General features: G+C 45.7%; 1 protein-coding gene across 5 annotated transcripts in view; it reads right to left on the bottom strand.

Moving 5' to 3' along the window:
- Window positions 1–24,485, bottom strand: part of EXOC6B (exocyst complex component 6B) — a 308,866-nt gene that overhangs the window by 83,831 nt on the left and 200,550 nt on the right. For 3 of the 5 annotated variants that reach the window (XM_052780871.1, XM_052780867.1, XM_052780870.1), the window contains 3 exons: window positions 23,381–23,560; window positions 17,931–17,960; window positions 2,912–3,053 (listed from right to left, as the gene is read on the bottom strand). In XM_052780871.1, the coding sequence (XP_052636831.1) occupies window positions 2,912–3,053; window positions 17,931–17,960; window positions 23,381–23,560 (352 nt within the window). The remainder of the gene's footprint in view (window positions 1–2,911; window positions 3,054–17,930; window positions 17,961–23,380; window positions 23,561–24,485) is intronic. The other 2 variants (XM_052780869.1, XM_052780872.1) reach the window with 1 other exon arrangement.

Raw genomic sequence — 24,485 nt, 5'->3', positions numbered from 1 at the left:
CCAAAAGCTTTCCTTTTGAAGGTCGTAAAATTAATAAACTGTATCCACAGTGCTTTGAACATGCAAAATAAGCACGTTTCTAGGGAGGGGGGATTTGTAGCGCAGGTAAGGGATCCCATCACGACCTTGTACTTCTCCTGAGCACCATCAGCCTGGTTCCAAACCCTAGCCTGATGCAATGGTTCATGCAGCCATTCCCTTTTTATGCTGATGGGACAGCAAATTATTTATAAATCAGGAAATATTTTATGAGCCCACAAGTCTGGGGAATTAATTTATTACCAGTGTCTTGTTTTAAGCCTAAACCACCTCTTTTTCACCTCTATAATTGTCATCTATATTGTATATAAACCCATTTTCTTGTAATGTGTATTATATCTACTCTGATATAGAGCAAATTATCTGCACCACCTTCAATCCATGCTTAATATACGCCTAAGTCCTTTCATTAATTTGCCTCACCACCCTCTTAACCAGCTTATACCTTTGGCATTCACAAGAGACTTAAACAAAAGCCTAATAAACTCCAGGACCGAAACTCTGAAGCCCCATTCCCACATCACAGGACCCACTGGAAGTGCTCCAAACAGCTATAAAAATCCTACTTTAATATGATAAGTACACAATAAAGCTGCTAAACTAGGTAAGGCTTGGGGGTCTGGGGAGAGGAAGAGGGCTGGAGGCAGAGACATAAAGTCAAATATGCAACTGGTATAATAACGATGCTGAGATTCGCACCTGCGCTTTCAGGTAAAAGATAAAAAACCAAAAGAACCAAACAAAACCCTTACAAACTGAAACATATTTTCTGAATATACCAGTTCACTCTCGGGACTGGCTTTTCCTAAAATTAAAATCTTGGTGCATTGCTCCTCCAAAAGAGAACTAAAATTAGTCCCAGTGTCAGCAAAGCCACCGGACAAACCTGCAGGGACGAGGGAACGCATTTTTGCTGCCGAAAAGGAAGAAAAAGACTTTGTCTGGGTTTACTGTTCTGGGGCTTGACAGTGATGGATAGGAAGGTTACAGCACCGGCATCCATCTCCATTCCCCTGCCTGCGACGGCATCTCGGGCCGGGGCTGGGGGGAGCGGGTCGCCTGCCCCGCTGCTCAGGTTGGCGTCACCTGCTCTTGAATGTCTGAGTGCTCCTGGTTTTGTCTCACAAAACAATCGGAATTTAAGGAATCATGCTTTTAAACCTGATATTAAATGTCATCCGTTTTACTTAGCATCGGGGGCTTTTAGGGAAGAGATGCTGCTTAGTGACCCACGTTACCGATGGGGCGGAAAACTGCAGGGTTACGAGTCTGTTCGCAGTCAAAAGAAAAAGAAGGAAACTATTATTAATGACAAATGCTTCCTATTATTCTCAGCAATATCGCCCGTCCCTCTGCGGACACCGATTGGGAACACAGCTGCTACCAGTGCAGCCCCGATGTGCTGATGGGACGCAAATTAGACAGCAAGAATTTAGGGCTCAAGGCATTTCTGAAAGAAAAATAAGGCATTGCTTGCATTACGACATATGATATAGCTACGAATTTTGGATGTGATTCATTAAACAGGCATCTTTCTCCCAGGCTATTCAGCTGAGTGCTGGAAATCAGCAAAAGGACATTAAAAAATTAAAACATACTCCCTACGAACACCAAAAATCTTACTGGGTAATCTTTCTCAGAAATAAATTTAATTTCACTATTGATGGGTGCAGCTGAACTAAAACATGATCAGCAAAACATTTTATAAAGGATGGAAGAAGACCGTTTGACAGTGTTAAGTGCCAGACGATGATGAAACCAATACAACTGATTTCATTGAGTTATCAGAGACAGGAAAAGCAAACCCACCGCTATTTAGGCTCCAATACCATTTGCCCTGAGGCCAGGGACTATTTTGCTGTGGGGTTTAATGGGAGCCACGTCAGGCCAAAGAGCATTTCAGAAGACTGCAGTAAACAAGTTTATCGTGATCTAAACAAGATACATTCCAATCTCCACCTCAACCAAGAAATTGGATATTTGGAAAAAAAACTTCCCCAAAATACTTTATCAAAGACTTCCTGAACTCTTTATCAATCCTATCAAGATCTGTGTTTTCCATAGCCACAGTTGCTAATCCATCCCAGTATTAATCCCAATCATAAATCCATCCCCCTCATCAGGCTCCTGTGCAGAAGTGCGTTCATTCTGCTTCAGCTTAATTATAAAAATAGGAAGAAAAAAAAGTGGTTTGTGAGTTTTGTGCTACATTTTTTAACCCTTCTATTGAGTAGGGTAACAAGCAACTTGAGGGAAACCTTACGATTTCAGAGCTAATTCAGGTGTAAGCTAGATGAACCGAAATAAGCAGGGTTGAGAGCAAAGCCATGGTGCTGGCACCATGATGCTCCACGCACACCTCTGAACAGATGTAGTCATTTTGTCACAAGACATCTCTTTTCTGTATCGGTGACTTTGCAAAAAGGATTCGCTTTGAGAAAAAATTCCCTGCAGCAGATAGAGAAGACAAACAGCTGAGGTCAAGAGAGGACCAGAGCTTCTTAAGAACATAAGGCAGTTATTGTTTTCAGAAACAGTCTTAAGTAAACTGATTTTTGTTAGCCCTTCTCACGTTTTACCCACTCTAATCCCTCCTGTTTTAAAAATACTCCACCTCAAAAAGCAGGGATGGTCTGGAAAGCATCAAGGTGGCATTAAAGAGAAAAAGGAATAGTAAAGCTTTGATCTCTTAGAATTTGCTGGGCTGCTTCTGTCCTGAAGATATTGCCAAGCATCATCGTGGACAGCACCAGGGAGCTCTGCAGGCGTTCACCAGTCCCAAATACTTGGCATCACTAAAATCCCTGACTTGGGTCCCGACACACAAACAGGCAAAGCGAGACATGGAAAACGAGATGATTTAGCGTCTTACGTTCACACTCCTCCACGTCCAGGTTGAACTGCTGCAATGCTCCCAGCGTCAGCTGCCGCACTTCGGCTTCCAGCAGCAGCTGCATCAGCGAGGTGGAGAGGTGTTTGCACGCCGACATGCAAGCCGTCTGCGCCACCTTCCCCTGCAAGAGAAAAGGGAGACTTATTAAGCCTATCGCGCACAAAAGGCAAGAGGAACTTCTTCAGACCAGGACTCACCAGTCCAGCCTCTTTAACGTGTCCCATCCGCTATGGGACCTTCACGGACAGCTCAATCTCGCAACCACCATTTTTAAAGGGAATCACCTCCTAGGACTTGCTACTAGCAGGATTAGACCTTGTCAGGTGCAGAGTGCCTGGGAGCAGCTCACATACAGGAGAACCTTGGGATGTTTAGAGCTTTAAGCATCTCTCATTATCACATCCTAACATGGGCAAGACAATATACCATATTTTATATGACATCCTACAGAGATTGCCTAAAGTAACCTTGCTGATAGGCCAAAATAGTGCCAATGACAGTTCAAAACTCCAGCTTGCAACTAAACCAGTGTCTATATATATACCAAGACAGGAATTTAAAAATCCCTTTCCAACAGCAGAGGCTCATAGTTCAAGGTTTAGCCTTGGCTAAAGTAGCACGTTGATGCTCTTCAGCCCAGTTCCAGCACCGTGCGGTGCCTTCCAGACGCCAGCGGGGACCGAGGAGAAGGAAACATCAAGGCAAGGAGGCAACTGAAGAAGTCGGTTGTGTTTACATGGATAGGATTGCTCCCCAGGGCTGGGTAGTGGGGAATAACCTCAAGCACCCGGAGGCATCCTGCACCTGCTTGGACCATGGGGAATGCAGTTATCAATGTTTGCCTTCTCCCAAGCCATCCCTAATTCGTAGTGATTAAATAGGGCGTTTACAGGGAGGAGGCCACAGCCAAGGCTGCCATGCAGAGAGAAACTACTTAAATCTCTCAAAATGTTCATATTTATAATGAAAGTATGAGAAGTTTTGAGTTTCAGCTATTAAGGAAATTGAGAACATTGTTACGTTTCACTTTTGAGGAACAATTGAGATCTTAAGCTATAAATCATGTGAACAGTCCGCAGCAAGAGGAGCTACCCTAGATAAGCCTTCTATTTTCCAATCAAGAAACAATTGCAAGGCAACTGAAATCACTACAGGCGATTTAATTAGCATGCTTAAATTTTTGAACTGTGGAATCTGAAACAGCTGATCTTCAAATTATGGGTGAAGCCCCTGCATTGATGGAATTGAACTGTCAGGCAGGAAGCCCAGAATGCCTCTGAGGACTTTCGATGTTCAAAGAAGAGTTGTATTAAGGAAAGATGGTGGGGGTAGGAATGGCTATGGAACAGGAGAAGGGGAGATGGGTGCTCAGAAAGCTCCATCTCCTGCAAAAGGTCATAAGCAGGTCACCAAGCTCGAGAACCCACACCCCGACCTGGCTAAAGCACCAGCTACCAGGAGAGCCACCGTCAGAAGAAAGGGAAGCTGATGAGCACGGATATGAAGAACTGAGATCCTACCTAAAGACCTACAGATTCTTGATCCCCTTGAGATGCCACGAGGGGACAGAGGAGAAGACGACCTTTCCAAGAGCAACACAGATGTCCCTACCCAGGTGCTGGCTGGCTCGTCCCGCAGAAGAACGATGCTCTGCCTCGTAGGAGCCCGATCCTCCCGAGAAGCAGGCTCGGGAGCAAGCAGGGAGCGCACTCTGCATTTAGCAAAGTGCTTCAGAGAATCCAAGTTGACTGACCAGAAGCATAAAAGGAAAACCAAAGCACCCAGGAGGCCATTAAACAAACTCAGACCATGTCACACACACAACGCTTATAAAGCTGAGGTTTCTTTTCTTTTTAGTGAATTTATTTTGCATCACAGCAGCAAGTCTCACAGGTTACAGGTGCCATGCTCTCAGTGAACTAAAACCAAGCATCACGTAGAGGTGCAGAACACATGGGAGCATTTATTTTTTCAACCTATCCAAATTTCTCCTTCATTTCCAAATGCTCAAAAGAGTTCCCCCATTCCTCAAGTATTGCTGTGCACAATGAAAAATTTGTGGCAGGTAAGATTTGGGTAGGTAAGATTGGCAACATATATTAAACCCATAAAAATGGGGAAATCCTTTGGCACAAGAGCACAGACTCTCACAAACCCACTGGCTGACACTGCACAGAACAATCCTGATGTCTGCATGTGTAACCCTACAATAATATTTCTGGATAATGGTGCTACCCTGAAAACAGCTTCAGCAAGGAGATTATGTTTTCAAATGCACACAAAAGACTTTAACACGCTTTCTTGAAAACAGGGAGTGGCTTAGGAGATCTCACAGATTTTTACAAGCACTTTACAAACTGTATTTAAACTGGGATTAAAGTGAGGGGTTTACATGGCGTTTCAAGCTAAGCATCACAAGTTTCATTACAGCGGCACGGAAAGATGAGCAAATGTTTGATGCGTGTGCTGGGAAGTGTTTCTACCAGCTTTGCAAAGTTGTTTTGGATCCTCAGGCCATATTCATCTTCAGCAGGAGGGAAAAAAATCATTTTTTATTTAAAAAAAAAAGAGCAGACCCATGCATTACGAGGCAGGGTACTTCATCTCCACTGTTCACTGACGTTCCCAGGCTCCAGGAGCATTCGTTACTCACCTCCAAACAAACACCTTCACTAAAATTAAGATGAAGCATAGCAACCATAAAGTTTAGCGGAGCTCCGGGGTTTTTTTGCCTTTCATCATTTACTTGTGCCCTTCTGACACATTCGGTTATTTAAAACACTGCTCACGCCAATTCCTCATACCCGACCGCAGTGGGAAGCGCGCCGCTACCCGACTGTGATTTTTCTTCATTACTTCCAACAGACACTTGAGTTTTTGCTATGACCGAGTTAGTTTTGATGTGTTATTGAGCAGAGGACCCGGATGGAAGCAGAGGATGAGAAAACAAAGCTCTGCAGCCATGCCCTGGGACCCCCACCCATGCTGGGTATGGGGGACAGGGCTCCTTACCCTTCTTGGAAGAGCAGGAGAAAATCCCAATGAGTAGCTCATGCTTGCACATCATCAGCAGTTTGCATAGAGGGTTGCAACCCTTGGAGAAGCCTTGGAGACGCTCAACCCCAGACAAAGTCAAAAGGAGAATCCCCTCAGGAAGGTTTTCTGCCCCGTTGACAAAAATTTAAAAGGAGCAACCTTCTTGCGCGCCAAGCAAGGGTCAGATCAGCACGGGTGGAGGTGCCTAAAGGGTTACCTACGCCTGCAACAGCCGCAACAAACACGCCTGCCCCGGTGCGCGCATTCCTCCGGCCAGCCAGACTTGCCCGAATAAAGAGTGAATGACAAGCGACACTGGGAGGGCGTGAAGAGGAGCAAATAATTGAGATGAAATGTCAAGTTAATAAGCCAAACGCGAGGAAGACGGGATGGAAAAAGTGATTTAATCATCAGGGCTTGACAGCACAACAACTCTGCTGCGTCTTCGCCGCGAAAGCAATGTGTAAGTGGTACTTCAGGACATTCTTTGCGAGTATTTTCTACTGTGGCTCATTGCAGAGATGGTAAAGGGGATCCAACCGACAAGCCCAGGAGCAGCTTCTGGCTCAGCCTTCCCTCCTCCTTTCTTTTTCACACAGGATTTGGCCAGGCCCAAAACTTTTTTCAGGTGCAAATGTGCACTGTGTCTTTGAAAACTCTGAAGCTGAATCTTCTCGTGCCAGCTCAGAACCTGACCTTTTATTTCTGTTATTCTTAAGATTTAAACACCTAAAAAACATTCTGCTTTAAAAAAGACCCGGTCTTTCATCTTAGATTTAAGAATATACACATGCCTGACAGTTTAGATCCAATATTACTGGATGAAAGACAAAAGTATATACAGGTATTTTTTTCTGCCTTTTAAGCATTAATCTATTTTTCCTTATATTTATTAGAGAGCTTGGAGATGCCACAGGTGTTTAAATCATTGTGCTCAAAGTTTGGCTGGAGAAAAGAAGGTACCACCAGGGATGACCAGCATCTCACTCCCTGGGCACCAAGACTTAAAACCCTTCCAGAATTTGTGTTTTTCACTCTCATAAATAAGACTGAACCTAATCCTTTTCTGCCTCACCCCGACAACTCAGCACAACGGATGCCCACTTACAGCAGCTCCTTGTAAGATCAGCAATGGCTTACAAACATCAATTTTAGACTATTTCCCCAGAAATACTATGCAATATCTGCTTGATAAGCAGCTGCTGTTGACAGGAGAAAAACCAACACCAGGACACTGATATATCACTACTAATAAGCTGCTGCTGCAAGTGAAGAAGGTTGTTTGTATTCACACTTGGGATGGTTTGGGCTGCACGCTGGCAGATATCAAGTACATCCTCATACCACAATGTGCCCATCTTGGTTCTCTGGCACTTATTTATTATTCAGGTTCATTTCACAGTGTTATTTCCCTCGCCGGTTCATTTTTCAGCTTTCCTGCAGTGCTGGGAGAAAAGAGCCCCCACTCGCCCTGGGACACCTGCCCAGCACACCGACTCGCGGAGCCGAGCCCATGACGAACGTGTTTTCCACCCGCCTCACCCCCCTCCCGAAATCATTAACCGCACCACCCACGGCAGCGGTGTCGGGACATGTGCCTTGGCATGGAGATCGAGCAGGATACCTCCGAGATGTCAACCCTAGACATCGCTGCTCCTAGAAAACCCCGCAGTTCAGAGGAGCCGCCTCGCTCAGGTAGGACAGCTTAGACTTCGTGCTAATTACCCTGATGATTTTTGCGAGCGCATGGCGGAACCGGTGGCACTCCCAAAGGCTCTCCCTGTGCCAATGCCCTGAGAAATCACAGAGTTACATCCCGATCCCGTTCCCTGGCACAGCTCCAAACCAGCTCAGTCCCTGCCTGTATTTCAGAAATGCTTTACCTGCCTGAACGCTGTGGTCCCTCCAGCTCATGAACACTCTAAAATGCAAGATGGGATTTGGAGGGGAAGGCAAGGGAGGAGGAACAGAACCACGACCTGAGCTGTCTGCAGGGAAGGGGACAAAAAACCCCCACTTTAAAGTCACCAATAGCTCATTTACCAACTTGACAGAAAACTGAAGAGCTTAAAATTTCACCAAGCAATTCCAAGAACACCTCTATAGTCTCACTCATTTATTCAAGACCTTTAAAAACCTCATTAAAAATGAACCGGATTTGTGTGGGGGAGAATGGTGGTCACGGGTGAAAGTTGACGGAACTCAACGGTCAAGATGCCCAAGCGCCTGCTTGGCCACCCCCACCGAGCTCCACCTTGGTCCAACGTTCAGGGAAACAAAGCAATTCTGAGCGTATTATCAGAGCAAAAGCCATGGGGTTTTGTTTTGAGACTCAAATCAGTTTGTCCTCATTTTTTCCAGCAATGAATCCCTCTGTCCATGGCCTTTGGCGCAACCTCTTTGCAGTTGGGGTTTCCATGGCACCTCTTAAGGCAACGCTGCCCTCCCTGTCCCACCAAGTCTTCCTCTGGGCACACGGGTAGGACATCTAGAGGGGTTCCTTGTGGCCATGCCAACCAGTGAAAGGGCAGAGCCAAACCTCTGAAGCTCTCCCAAAGACACAACCAAGGGGCACCTACCAGAACACATCGCCATGGGCTACTCCCCATGGACCCCACCAAGTCAATCATGCTTCAGAAGACCAGCCATGACATCATCTCTTTTCATCTGTATTTCATCCTTGGGCAGCAGATGGAAGCCTCCGGTTTCCCAGGAGGACGGGCAGCCACCGCAGGGAAGGTCAGCAGGGAGGCTACGGAGCCGGCACCGCTCACGGTAGCGCATTTGTTTGAAAATAGGAAATATGTTAACAATTAGGGAAAGGAAACGCTGAAAGGCTGCCTTGTTAATTAAGGAACTTGCTATCAAAGGACTCATTAAAAGCTACTGAAATGGCATGGTTGTTAAAATAAATACCCATTAATCTTAACGTGCAATCAGGAATCTGCTGCCACTACCCGCCTCGTGGCGGGGGGAGAGGGGGCTCCTCGGCACACACCTCCCGCTGCCAGAGCCACGGTGGTGGCACGAGCTGGTGACGGCCACTGACCAGAGGGTCCCAGAAGAGACCCGAGCAGGTTGTCCAAGGGACCCCATCCCACCACCCTGCAAGAGCACCTCTGGCTTCGTTGAGGAGGAACCTGCTGGTGCTTCCTGCTTTTCGCTTGGCCAAAATTAGGGGTAATGTGGTCACTGAAATGCAAACAAAAGTCCTATTGTAGCACCGAGTACGCTTCTACCAACTCGCCAAAGAATTAATGCAGCATTTCCATGAAAAACAAAGCCTGACAGGTTTCAAATGGTCTCAAGAGTTTCCAATTATTTTTATTTTTTTGCTACCAACAGAATTTATTTTTAATCTGCAACAAGCATTGGGATTGATGTGATTAAGTATATTTAGACATGCAAATCCATGGACTTCATACAACAGAAAAGTGGGCCAAGAAATTGGAATTCCTCAATATTAAATGTCCACTTTTCTATAAACACCACAAGTTGTCCCAATAATTTCAACACTGAATTTGCTGACTTTTCTAATTCATAATGCAATATTGGTAGAATATTTTGCAGAAGATGGAAATGTGATGCTATAATAATGAGCAATTGTTCGGCAACATAAAACCAAGAATAACCCCAGCAGATGCTTTCTGTGTAGGCACAGATGAAGACTTCAGACCCTGCAGACGCCCAGGCATGATCTCCTCCTGCCCCAGATGCCTCTGGACTGTCCTTGCTGCCCGCAGCACCAGAGCCCCAAATCTCACTAAACCATGGGCAAAATCAGTAAATCAGCTCTGCTAACCCTTAAGAGGAAAATTTCCTGGCTTGCCCATGCCATCCTGATTTGCCACATTCTTAACACCAGCCTGATGCATTTTTTCATTGCTTTTTTTTTTTTAAAACAATTGTTCTGCAGCCACTGAAGATGGTACAAAACACAACAGCACAAGGATCAAATCACTGGGAACAATACAGATTAACAAAAAGAAAAGTTAATTTTTCTAAGAAGTTTTATGTTTAATATAGAAGGAGAATCAATGCAGTGTTGTTGTCCAGGAGATGATTAGACTCATAAGTGCTACCCGGTCAGACACCACCACACATCCCAGAAAATCAAATCCATCCCTAAGAGTATTAGCTTCAGATTAGGTATCAAGAGAGCAACTCTTAATTAATTAATTCTGTTTACTTGGCTTTGCAGCACCCTTATTAAGAAGAAATCACTTTTTCTTCCCAAAATTGTCTGCGTTACGGAAAGAGGATGAGAGCAGGCCGGCTCCTGGTTTCCAGCAGGGAATGTGCGGTGGGCTGAGCCCTGTCACTGCATTAGACGTGACTCGCATGGGACACGAGAGGTGACTGATGCACGAACATTAACGGTCACTTATTGATTTCCGCCACTGTCAAGCTCTGTATTTGATCTCTGGCTCCGTGAAGTCACCCCAGGAGCTAAACACTGAAGCCAGTGTGTTGACTTATGGACTTGGAAAAAGGCGACTGGCACCAAGCTACAAGTTGACGTTCACATGGGTTTGAAATTTGCCAAGGAAAAGAAGAAGAAACCTTCCAGCCAACAAGAGAAGGTTGGCGATGAGCAACGCTTGCGGGCCAAGGCTCCTGAGCACAGAGCAACGGCTGCTGGGGAAAGGGATGCTCCCCAGCCTTAGACACCCATCAGATCTTCATATTACTTGGCAGTTACAAAGTTAAAGGTTTCCTGATGCTCAAACTTATTGAAGGAAAGACAATGACTGCACACACATTTCTTTGAGGAAGGCATTTCAGATTCAATGCACAGCTGGGACCTACTGGAACGCTCAATGGCATCGCCTTCATGTCAACAGTCTCCCTTCCAACAGCTACAAAATCCATCCTGCTACTCGCAGTGAACGGGACAGGCATCTGTGCCCTGGTTTACCAGGAACAAGAAGGGCCTCTTTCTCCCCAGGATCTGCCATGCCAGGAGTGACCCGATGAACGACAGTTTCTGGTTTAGGAGGAGGACCGATGCTCTCTGCAGGATGAGCTGCAGGCATTGCTCCCCTCCCCTCTACACCTGATTACTTGGGCTGGCAGCAGGGCAGGTTGTAGTCATCTATGGAAGAAGCTTCGTTGCCTTTAGCACATCACCAGATTTAAACAGACTATCACCACCAAGGTACTGTCGTAGCCCTTTCTGAGTGAAACTGGGATTTTGGTCTTCTGATGGCTTTGACCATCCCTATCACACAATAGCTTGGTTCAAGAGACAGCCTTCCACCACTGAAATATCTCAGGGTCACCACAGTAAACCTATGAAGAGCAACGCCTTAAAGCAGTGCCAACTAACACAATTTCGGGTGAAATTTGTCTTGTGCAAAGATCCACTCACCTGGAAAGCTGATGGCATCTGAAGAGCAAAAAGAGCAGTTGCTCCAAGCAACCTGGAAGGCCACCATCCTCTGCGTGAAGTGGGATTGCTTTCAAACTCATGCGAAAGCTGAGCGCAAGCCCACGTTTAAGTGGCTGTCTTCCAGAGGTATTTAAAAAAATCGACGGGGTGTCATTTTCAGAAGTAAACATTTACCACTTATATTCTATTTTGAGCATTAAAGGGAAAACAGGCTGTCACAGATACGGCAGCAAGACAAACACATGGCAAAGCTGAACTCCCAACAGAAGCTTAGAGGCAACAGACAAATAAAAAAGAAAAGGGGAAAAAAAGCAAATACAGCAATTATCCTCACCGCACAAAAAATAAACCAGCCAGTTACGCTGACCACTGCAGCCTGATACGAACCCCCTCACATTCCAATAAAGGAGGAAAAACCGTAACAGTTTGGCTGTGTCGAAGATGCCCAAGGTCAACAGCTGGAGACTATTTTGGCTGAAGCTGGTGGGAGACTCAAGGCTCTCATACAGAGCAGCACAGCAGAAATCACATCGGGGGTGACGGTCACAACCAGCTCCCACAGACAGATCTGGAAGTGCTTGGCTTTTTTTTTTTTTAAATAATGTTATTTTATTCAGTTTGGGTTTTTTTGGTCTTTAACCAAATGACACTTAATTTGTGGAGTAACCAGCTCCACGGCAAGGTTCTTCCTACATAGGCATCAAGGGGGCTTGGCACTACAAACTGCATCTACTTGCTTACAAGCAGGAGTGAATACACCCAGTAGCAAAAGCACAACTCAAAGATTTTGTAACCACATGTAATCGTGGGATCCAGGATATAAGAAGATCCAGGATAAGAGCATGCACAGGAACACAAGATTTTTCCCTCACTTTGCGTTGTCAGAGTCAACAAGCAACATCTACTTTTTCCTTTTTTTTTTTTTTTTAAATAGGAAAATAAATAAATAGAAGGAAGGGCAGGGGGTGGAGAAGGGAAGTACCTTGGGACACAGCTGTTGCAACTGAGCATTGGGCAGTTTCTTTGAAGCCTTACAGAGGCACACACAAACACACAACCGGGCAAAGGTCTTTTTGTAGACGCTCGGCAGTTTGCAGCAAATCTTACACTGGGAGGCTGCTAGGGCGGTTTTTTTTGCATATACACATATGCAAAAAATGCCAAGGAAATAGAGGATTCCAAGATCTGCGTCTTTTTCCTTGCACACCATCCAAATGCATGGCAGGATATTTTTAATTAACTACTTTTTTTAAAGTCTGTAGCATGGAAACAGTTGTGTGCAGAGCCCGGCTCACCCAAAATGAGCAGCGCCTGCATTGAAGCATCCAGCTGCTGTCTGGTCTCCTGAGATGCTTCAGAGATCCGTGCAAGGACCTTCACGCAGAACATGGGTGGGAAAGCACTTCTGCCAGTCCAGCTTAGGCATACGGCAGCATTATGCTGTGAGAAATGCTAGGAACTATACGCTTTATCCTTGTTAGCCACTTGATTTAACTGCAGAGGCTCTCATTAATCACGCAACCATCTGATCCCGACTCTCCCACCAGGCTGGAGGTTCAGCCTGTGGCATCAAACTCCCATTCCAAATCTGCTGCCTTCTGCTTTCTTTACATGACCCTCTTTTTTAAACAACCGAAGATAAGAAAGTCCCATCTACCTGCTCTCTAAAATACTCCGTGCTGTTACGAGCTGCACTGCAAACGCCTGCGGTGCCTTCTTGCGCTGCAAACGGCATCAGGAGACAGAGAGGTGCAGGGGCCAGCAGAGAAGCAGCTACCAAAATTCACACAAAACCCAAAATACATGGACAGAGCACGTCACGACAGCTCAAACCGCTTTTCCTTCCCCCAGAGGGTATCTCCACAGTGTGGCCCAGCAGCAGGAGGGAACCCTAAACCGAATTGTACAACCCTGGGGTGTTTGACTTGCCATGGTGGCAGTTTGGCAGCCTCCCCCAGCACTGAATATTAATTTTCCAATATTCAGATGTGCTTCAGAGCAAACACTGCAAGCAAACATGAGCTGCAGACCAAGAAAGGATGGTGCTGTAAATTCACTGCGACCCTTCGGAGAGGACAGCGACCCGTAGACTTGCTGGGTGGGCTTGGGCAAGGCACGAGTTTTACGCTCCTCGATTTTCTCCTCCTCCCGTGCTCACCACTTGGGTCTCCACAAAGATCATTCGTCTCTGAAGAAGACACCAAGACCCTGCAACAAGAGATGTCAAGGAAAAAAATGTGGTGCTCCAACAGCAGAGACATCTCAGCCTGCAAAGGAATTAAACCCATAAATAACCTGCATTTAATGAGTCTCTATATATTCACAAGAAGCATGAAGTAGCCCTAATTTTTCTCGGTCCTATTTGTGCCTCCTTATGTGGAGCAAGGCTCTCTCCTGGTGCCTGTGTCCATGGGCTGAGACTTTCCGAGTTACTTGACGCAAACCAGAGCCGTGGCCCGACCATGATCGGAGCGCGCGGCTCCACAACTGGAATGAACGAGGAAAAAAAAAAAAAATACATATTTCATCCTCTTCTTTTGTGGCTTTTATTTTCTTTTGTATTCGCTTTGGGAATAACATTCTTTCCATTGGGAAGAGCCTGATTTTCCATTAAATACAAAGCAGCTGCCATTTTGGTAACAAAAAGTTGATTAAATACAGATTTTTTTTATTTTTTCCCTAACATACGAAGAGCTAGAACCATGCTTCTTTCTGCTGATTTATCAGGGCAAAGCATCTGCCAATTATGGCAGTAGGAAGACTTAAAGAGAGTGAACTGAATCGCTTCATCTTTGCTATATAATTTTATAATTATAATTTGATGTTAAAACTAAAAGGGGAAAGATCTCGAGGCTTGGAGCACACTGCACTCATCCTCGCAGCAGAGCCCTTCGACACACTGACACCAAGGGTTTCTCACCCTTCGCACACACATGGATGCTCCAGATTCCTCATTTACGCAGATTTCTGCTTGCCGAGATGCCGAAGGAAGGGTCGGCATGTTGCCGTGACGTTTGGCCGCCTGTTGGAAACGCAACTAATATATGACTAAAGGCCCAGATGTTGAACAGACTGGAAAAAAGGATGAGCTCAAAACAAAACAAACAAACAAAAAAAAAAACCAAACCAAACCCCACCCACTCCATTTCCACTCCATGAGCCATCAATGCTCAATTCAGGAGATTTTTTTTCCAAGCAGAGCTGATTACTGAGTGACCAACACAAACGGCGTATGAAACTTCAGCTCGTTTTACATTTTTCCAAAATCTAAATCTTACATTAAATTTCCGTTTTCAATATTGAGACGTTACAGTTGAAAAACAGAGAAAAGAAAAAGATGGATGGTGAAAGTTGTAGAAATTACTGTTATCTTGTTTTTTAATTAACCCATTGGGCTCTCCTTATTTATTGCCATTCACGAAACGCAATGAAGAAAGACCATGGCGAACATGAGAAATCCATAAGGATCTACACTTTTAAATGCTTGTCTTGCTCTCTCTCGCTATTACGTCTAACCTAGGCTGCAAGATCCAGGGAGAACGTATCCCTGTGTAAAGGCACCACCACGACGGTCACGAAACGACCTGTCCTTAACTGCGGCCACTTCAACCGCACCAACAGCACTCAACCGCGCTCATGCGGCTATCGGCTCCGAATGATGGGCATGAGCTCCCAACGCTTCTCCGTGTAACCTCAATTCAAGCGATCCCTGCGCGGGGACCCCAAAGGACATTGCACTTGAAGGTTGGGCTCCTCCAGGGCAGGCGGTTCTCCTCCCATGGGTAGGTTAAGGAAGATAGCTGGGGGCTTTGGAAGCAGATGTGGTGTTCATCAACGTTCCTTTGCACATTCACAACTTACGAAGAGCCTTACAAGATTTCAGGTTGCCAGTGGATGAAATAAGAGGAAAGCATAAAATTGCAAAGTCTATTGTTTCGCTTAAATTTGAGCCTAAAGGGGAAAAAACCCACCCATACTTTAACTTCTGTTAGGGTTTTTGGAAGGTACACGCTGGGGCTCTGGTGCAGGAGGCGGCAGGCATGTTTGGATTCCTTACGCTGAGGATGGATTTTCAGCTGCCAAATTCCCCACACCGCACATCTGATTCTTTGTGTATGTACGTGCATGCAAAAGTAAGCATAAAATAGCTTTATAAATCTAAGTCTGTAAAATAAAAATCAAAGCCAAACATGCCAAGGTGACTACACAAAGGGAAGCAATACCTAGGGAAGCGTGCACACCCTGGTTTAAAGGATTTATGGGACTGGGCATTTTAGCTTCAATTAATTTTGAAAGTGCTGAAAGCAGACAAGAAACCATGTAATTACAAGATAACTTGGCTTACCCGGATTCGAGTTAACTAGCACTCCTAGGTTAATCAGAGGTCAGCCTTCTCCCCAGCCAACAAAGCTAAATCCACCGTATTTGAATGCTTTGCCTCTTGCTTTAAAGCAACCATTAGTTCTTGTTTCGACCCCTTCATTTTGGTAAGTATTTGGGATTTTGGAGACACTTGAGAAGACCAGGAAAGCAATACACAGCCAGCAGACCGCAGCAAGGCGGGCAGCACAGGACCACACAGCCATGCAAGCTCTGCTCCAGTCACCAGCCCCTCTTCTCTCCACCAAGGCACCCTCGTTTTACGGGCATTTTGCCCAACCTTCAGGGCTAGCTGGTCCGAGCAACCCCCCAAGAGACTCGGGATCACCTCTGGAGAGCAGAGGAAGCCCCTGAGGACCATACGGGGAGGATTTTGGATGCTGCTCATGCCCTCTCCATGTCTGCATCCCAGGCAACTTGCTTTTACGTGTGTCTGTATCTACAACACCAAGAAACTTCCAGGATTAGCCACAACTACTTCCCACCGGACATTTTAAACTCCGTTACAATAACTCCTTTGTCCTGCTATTTTGTGCAATCAGATTTTTATTTTTCAATCTCTTTTAGACAGACAGATTAGTGATTTATTTCCACCAATTAATACAAACTACCTAGAGAACAGAAAATTAGAGGGGTTAAAAGGAAAATTAGAATCCGTTGCAGTTAAAAACAAAACCAACTAAGAGCAAGCTAGCAAAGTCTCACCATATAAAGGGATTACTCCACTCCTGACCCTTTCCAGGGGACCTCCAGGTATTACTTTTCATTGATTTACCTTAATGAAACTAATGCACCCCTCTCCATAGGAAGCTGACTCCATAGCTGTCTAGGCACTGGATTCAATTAAAGAAATAAATACATCTGGCTTCTAAATGATTGAAAGTCTTGAAAAGCCAGAGGCAATACCAGTTTCTGCATCTGTCTCTCTTAGGGTACGCCCTAAGGACACCACATAGGATGGTCAACATTCAACACCGCTCCTGAAAACCCGCGGCCACGGGGGGATGCCCGAAGCATCCCTGCCCGCTCCCCGTCGGCACGGGCAGCTCCCGCAGCCCTGCCAGCAACCGAGCCACAGCTTTGATGGAAGCTGGCCTCAAATTGCTTTAACAAGGCTCTTTCTTTCCAGAAGCTGGCGTTGATTTGAGACCTCAGTGTTGACTTAGAAACCCCCAGGTGCCCGGAGCCTGCAAATACTCAAGGCTTAGCTATGCTCAGTTTCCAGGAAAAGGGGTACAAGCATCCAACCGCGGCGTGAAATATCAATACTACCATGGCAGCTCAGCATTAAAATGAAGAGCAGGGGTTAAAGGCGGAAAAGCAGAAGCTGGGGTAGAGGCTACGCCTCCACACCGGCCGCATCTCACACCGCACAACCGTGTCGAGCAGGGCTGCACCGACAAAAAAACGAGGCACGCTTTGCTCACACGTGCCTTGGCTTGCAGACATGGGAATAGAGGAAACAAGGTAGCTCGAGAGCACTTTGTTTGCGATCTATCCACAGAAATGCCACGGCTTTTTCTCCCGCACATGAAACAAGCAGAAATGACAACAATTAGAGGGGTTCGTTGAACCAGAAGGCAGGTCCGAAAGGTCTCCTTCGCTTTCTTTGTGCTAATTGCCCTAATCCAAACAGGGAGATAGTAAATGTCAAGAACCCACACTATTTTGTGGATAAAATACTACTCTACCTCTCTAGCCAGAGGGAAGGCTTAGCGGTCCAAGCCCCAGGTCAGAGCACTTAGACCAGGAGGAACGTCAGGCTGAAATCCCCATGGGGGATTTGTCTGAACAAAATACAGGGAGCGAGGGGGGGTGGATTTTACAAAGATCTTTTCTCTTTCAAGCGGAGGTTGAAGATCCCATCATGCTTTCCCTAATAACAGGCATTTCCCCTAATTCCCCGCACATTTAGGGATGCATGGGGGATAAAAGGAGCCAGTTAAATGTGACGTGCTCTAAAAGCAACAATTTAGCAATGCTACTGCCACAGCACGCTTGTGAGTGACCTGTCTGGAAGGAAACCCTTTCCCCCGGTCTCTTAGTTATCCTATTGATTTAAACTTCTACTCAGTCTTTTCCTTTCCTCCCTTCTGAGACTAAGGACCTTTTCTGGTTCAACTCACCTTCTAACATTTGAGGTGCGAGCAGAGCAGACCAAACGCGCACGACACGCAGTCTTGTACTCACCGACATTGTAGAGTGGACATCTACATCCCCCTACAGAGGACAACACAGGGAGTTTAAAGTCAAATGCGGAAGAGAGCAAAGCAACAGCGAGAAAGGCAGAAAACACACATCGGTCATCACCCATAGTTGCCTACAACCCATCAACGCTCCAGCCGAGGCACCGGCTGCTGGGCAGTTGGCAGAGTATTAAAAAAGCAAAATATGGGTTCCCTGAACCTGGTCTAAGGAGGATGAGGAGGAAATCAAAGTACCACAAGACCAGTTTTATTGCTATTAAGTATGTTCTGCAAGTCAACACCCACATGCCTCTGCTTTCCCACCTGTAAGATGGAGGTGATGGATGTCAAACCCTAGTGAGTGACAGCAGGGGCAAGCTCCAGCAAAACTTGCTGAGCTCTTCCGAGGGCAAGGGGACATTACCTAAGCACAGACAGGACTCTTGCAAATCTAAAGAAAGTGTCTTTGGTGCTCATATGATGTTTTCGTGACGGTTATTTTCCACTTGGGTTCCTCCCAATGTGGTCAAGGCTGTGGTTGGTGCAAAGTTCAAGGCATTTTACTTCCATGCACAGTGTCTTGCCTTTTAAAATATTATAGAGGGATTTGGCTTTTTAAATAAAAACATAGGTAATCGTTCTCTTTAAAAAGAAAATAAACACTTCCAAAGCTCTTTCTACCAAAGCAAGAGCTGCTGGGGCTGGCGTATTCATTCGCAACTGGGAAGAGATGCCAATATGGTGAATAAGGCAAAAACGTTGCAGGCAGAGCGGCCGTGGCATTCGCACGGCTCCAGCTGAAATCTGTGCCTGCCATCTGGCAAAAATAAGCACAAAAGAGAAAAAAAAAAACCAACCCAAAAACCCCTTTGCAGAGAGTTCACGCTGAACTGCTCAAGACGGCAGAGGTTAGAGTTTGTTCGATCGCTGAAAGATTGCTTCCCCTTCCCGGGTTAGCATCACCTCTTGACCTGCCCTGATTACCTTCCAAAGGAGGTTATCAAGATACAAGACTAACAGAGGATTAAAGGAAACTTAAAATAAAAACAAAACACCCCCCCCTTTCCCCAACTCTGCTCCCCTCCCCCAAGAAAACATCCTTGCTTTGTTAACCTGACAGTTCACTGTAGGTGTTGACACAACCCTCCATCTTTGAGAAGCTTAATGTCAACAAATCAGTGTGTTTGGAGTAGCCCTGTCAATGCGATTTACATTAACTTGTCTAACAAGAAATAAAAACAACAATCAGCCATCAAAGACAAAAGGCTTTTTCAGTCATTCTTTTAAAAGTATTATGCTGGAAATGTTAATTTTTGAGGCCATGGCCCTTTACTTGCTGAAAACCAGAAACCACCTTTTTTTTTTTTTCCTAAAATACGGGGTTATTTTTTAAAGGTGTTTTTTTTTTTTCTTAAAAAAAAGTATTTTCTTTTAAAGGAGGCCCGAGCATCCCATGTTAATAAGCTCAGCAGCAGCAGTAACCAACTCTCCCTGGTTAACGCAGGAAGAGGGCAGCCTTGAAGCCAAATGTTAATTATGCTTTGATTTCCACCAGCGTGTTATTTGCTTTGAGACATTTGGGGCACTTAGCGGAGCATTTTCGAATTGTGGCTCTAAACCACCATGAAAATTTCATGCAGCAGTGGTATGCACCAAAACCCCATTAACTTCACCATGAACTTTTCCTCCCCCCCAGCACACGCTGTACCCACCAGCACGCCCTTTGCAGATGGGGGCTCAGTGTCCCAAAGCAAAGCTGCAAAAAGCAAATCGATTCCAGGGATTCCTAATACCAAGCAGTTTTCACCACCTCCCACAACGTCTACTCTGATGCTCTAAAGGAAAAATTAGGGATTGCAATTCCTGCTTGAACACTAGAGAAAGCGGAGACTATGCCACTCCACAAGCCAGGACTAGCTTTGGTCTGGGTTATTTTTCCTTCTTGAGCAGGAGGATTGGACCAGATGATCTGGTTGCCCAGAGAGGTGGTCGATGCCCCATCCCTGGAAAAATTCAAGGTCAGGTTGGACGGGGCTCTGAGCAACCTGATCGAGTTGAAGATGTCCCTGCTTATCGTAGGGGGTTTGGACCAGATGACCTTTAAAGGTCCCTTCCAGCCCAACCTGTTCTACGATTCTATGGCCTCCAGAGGTCCCTTCCAACCTCAACCATTCTGGGATGCGCCCCAATAAACAGAGGAAAAATTCAGCCTCATGTATCCAAAAAGGGAAACACAAAACCTAACGCCCAAATCTTGACTCAGAGTCGCCTTTTAGCTCACTCAGCATCTCTGCTCCTCTTCACCCCCTCTCTGAAACGTTGACTGGAGTCAACCGGACCCTTCAAGGCTATTTGATCTGCCTTGCAGCGAGCTGGAGCCTTGACCCCAGAAAGGTTTCCTGCAGACGAGCAGCCCCGTCCGAGACAATGGGATTACTCACACCCGTCACGTTAAGGAGCCGCCTGCATTTTTGCAGGCTCAGGACTTTCAGCTCCATTCTATTACAGGACAGCGCTTTTTGTTGGTGTAATTTTAGCACAGTAACCGCCAACATGCCCAGGCTGAGTTTCTTTGATCAGCAGGTGAAGGTTTTTCTTGGTGTAATTACCGTCGTGACAAAAGGCAGGTGAGTAGCTCAGCTCCTGCCACTTAGTCATCTGCTGAGACTGCCACTCTTTTCTTCTAAAAAACTTCTCCAACACTAGGAGAATGCTTTTCACTTTTTTAAAATTGTGTAAATTCAACCCAAAGGTACCAGATTATCAGCTCTGGAAGACAGGGGTATTTCCAAACCAGCAAAGGACGTGAGAACAGGAAGGGACAGTGTTGCACTGCGCCCACTTCTAGGAATGAAAAGATGCTCCGAGGATGCCTCATCCAAGGAAGCCCCTCCAAGGATGGTGCACAGTCACTTACTTTTCTTCGTGAGCTACTGGCAGTGTGGAAATCCTGTATTTTATAGCTGGACCAGGCTGCAAACTCATTTCAAACAGGGCAGCAACTCCTCTTAGATCGTAACGCTATAGTGCTAATGATTTGGGCTGAACTTGGACCAGCAGTATAGAAACAGCTCTACCTTGCCACTAGCAATCCTGCAATATCCTCTTTTACTTATAATTCACCCTTTTTGGAGATAGTTCCTTCCCTCCTTGAACGCCTCTCACTCTTTCCTTTCACCAATGAAGCTCATCCTACATTTCTGGGGCTTTCACAAACATCTCTGCCATTTTTCTGCATTGCTTTAGACAGATGTGGGCTTCTACACACCTTATCTCCCACAATTTGTTTAGCAAAGTGCAGAAATTTTAATGTGTTTCTAAATAAGCCACTGGAAAAAGACCCTTGAACCCAAGAACGAACCAGCAGAGACACCAAAGGAGCTGGGTGCCTTTTAGATGTACCCTGATTGTTCCTCACTTGCTCTCACCCACCATTGCCTGCAAGGGTACGCCGGGACCCATCAGCAATGTTCAGCGACGGCATTCTTCATAGCACTCCTCTAAAGGAAGAAACTCCAATATATACAAAAAAATCCCAGACCTACATCTCCTACAAACCATTGAACCAGGTCTACAGCTTCACAAATCAGATTGCAGCATCTGAATGACTTGCCTCCCCTGTCTCACGAGGCTGTCGGGAGGATCACTGCCGTGCATTGCTTTGAAGATAAGGTGCTGCAGTGCAAATGCAAACAGCCTCCTCCTCAGCTGGGTCCTTTCTAATCCAGTTCTGGAAGAGAAAAGGCTGCTTCCATGTGTCTCGGTCTTTTTTAGACCAATTAGCTGTCCTCCCAGTCTCCAAAACAATTTTGACTCACTCAAAAAGGAAATATTAATATTTAAGGAAGATAAATCACTCCAGGTCCATCTCATAAATCATTGTGGGCATCTCTCCCCATCCTCACCTCTCCTGCTAGCCATGCTTCATGCTCTGGTGCAGAGACCAATCTCCCTGTCAAATTCCATTACTTGCTTGCGTTAAGTACTCCCAGTATGATTTGTGGAAGTGGTCTCCAGGTGATAAACCACCCCTGTGCAGCCACATCTCCTTTTTTAAGGAGAAATCCAGCAGTTGAGGAATCCAGGAATCTCCAAGCACCTCCTGACTCCAGAGGGCACCTGCCCTATGCCTGCTCGCATGGCCACCAGCCACTCTGCTCAGGACTGCCAATGGAGGGGACATTCTGGCAATAAACCTGGCCTGAACAAGAAGATGGATGAAAGCCCTTCCAACCTCTCTGCACGGGAGGCAACACTTTATTTAGCAGTTTGTTCCAGTGATAACAGAGCCAAGAAAGCACCTTCTCCTCAACAACACCTCCAGGTACAGAGAATGGGGAAAGCCACTTCCATTTTTCTTTTGGTGGCTTCTCCATCCACAGCAAATCGGTCTTCATTTCCATCCTGCTACCAAATCTTCCTGCTGTGATAGAGAAGGCCAAAAGACAGGAGCCATGCAGAAGGCTGCACAGTTTTGGGGCTGTAACGCCTCCTAAAACAGCTCTGAAGGGCTTGAACATCCTTCCAGTAGAGCAGTCACAGTGGCATAAACAAGCAGAATGGAGTGAAGGAAACTGCCATTGTGTATTATTAGTCTTTTCTTCCTGTTTATAGTCAAGCTCATGAAAGATGCCCAGTGTGTGCCGGTGTACTATCATCCTAGGCACCCAGTAACAACAAATAAATAACAGTCCAGGAAAGAGAAAGATCTGAAATTGCTTTTAGGACAAACACAGTGTTCAGTGGATTTGCTATTTCAAAATACCTGCTGATTGAAGATACTCATAAGTATATATCCAGACAGCTCAGAACAAATCTTATTTAAAGGAAAAAAGCTGTTTGAGCAAAAATGAAACTCCCTGATGATTATATTTTTCCTATTCAACGGGACACTATTCAGCCAACTGCAAAAAACAACATAAAATACATTTTTTGATCGCAATAACAGCATAAACACAGGCATATTTTAGACAGCAGAGGAAAGAAAGAAACATATGCTGCCTTCCAACAGAGCAATATTTTGATGTAAGGCATCCAGTGACTTGACAAACATTTGGAAATGTATCTGCAGTTCAAATAACAGACACCCTCATACTGGGATGTCTTGAAAAAAAATCTTGAATGTCCATTAAGCTGGAAGTTAACAAATCTAAAATATAGGTGGCTAGTGAATTATGACCCTCCTTTTACATGGTGGACTGTGATATTTCCCTCATCCACGTATAAGCAGACTTGCAAATACTTAGGGAGACTCTCACTGAAGCCCAGCTTCTGGAAACACATGAAATAGCTTACTTTAAAAATAGATTTGTTATTTCATAACACTTGACAGTCCAAGGCCCCATTTCCATCACACTCCATAAAGCCTGAGCAACCATTAGTTTCAACAGCACCATCAGATGCCCGCGTGCTCCTCAGACCAAAAAAGAAAGCAAATTGGTGGAGGTGGCTTACCGGGAGGTGGGTGAACACAGCAAACGTGCTGCGCAGAAAGCCAATGAGATCTACAAGGTAGTCGCTGGCCTTGCTGCCAGGCTCCATGGCCATCCAGTCGTAGTCCGCCAGCTGCAAGAACTGGTCTATCTTCTGGTTCAGGTTAGTGTAAATCTCCTCCTCGGCAGCATGGCGGGCATCCTGGGGAACGAGACGATGTTACGTGGGACGAAGTCTCCATATCACAAGTCTACGCAAGTAACGGGACGTGAGATTGACCCAAACCTTAGCCCTAAAGGTAGCACAAGACAAAGCGCCTGTAGGCAACTACATGGCTCAAACTGGTGGGACATGTGCCACTAGGGCAGTGGTAGGCAAGATCAAGCTGGTGTCTGCCTCTGATGCAACCTGGGGACCAGGAGGACAAATCTAGTGCAGAAGAGAAGAGAGAGAGATGGGAGAGGAATGGCTGAGACCCACCAAATCGTGTGCAAGTATGGGGTGCAGGAGGGCACAGAGGAGCCTCTCTGCCAGAATAAGGGTAGGAGAACTCACCCTTAGGCCGAATAGGTGGATGATGCCAGAAGGGACAACGCATGGACTTCCCTGGGGACACTGGGCTTTAATCTCCTGCTGAGTTATCCCAAGGGCAAACCTCACCTAACCAGTTCCCTACTGTTGCTCAAGTCCTCAGCGCTGTTGCCATCTCCTGCTCTCCAGCCACGGGACACAATTCAGACACCCCACAGTTGACCCAATTATGGCCTTAAGATTTCATACAAAGTAGCTGGGTGGACACTCCTGGGTTATGATTTAAAGATTTAAAGACTGAGAAGTCTGGCAGTTTCTGCCAGCCCCAATTTTTAGGGGATAACGCTAAAAGGAGTGGAAAGGTACAGAAATGTAAGTTCTGAAAATCTATTCTCATCTTGTATAAAAGAGGAGAGCTTGCATTCATGGCCAGATGTGTGTAACACTGTACAGCGCTTAAACAGCAAAATGAAAAATCATTAAAAAAAAAATAAAATCAGGCTTTTGTTTAAAAGCTGCTTAATCCTTTAGATAATAAGTGCTGCAGTCACAGCCTGTAAATTAGGGCTACAAAGGCTCATGATCTCAACAAAAG

The sequence above is a fragment of the Harpia harpyja genome, chromosome 2, assembly GCF_026419915.1.
Source record: "Harpia harpyja isolate bHarHar1 chromosome 2, bHarHar1 primary haplotype, whole genome shotgun sequence".
Lineage (NCBI taxonomy): Eukaryota > Metazoa > Chordata > Aves > Accipitriformes > Accipitridae > Harpia > Harpia harpyja.
Note: the sequence above shows the minus strand (reverse complement) of the source record. Positions and strands in the feature narration are given on the sequence as shown.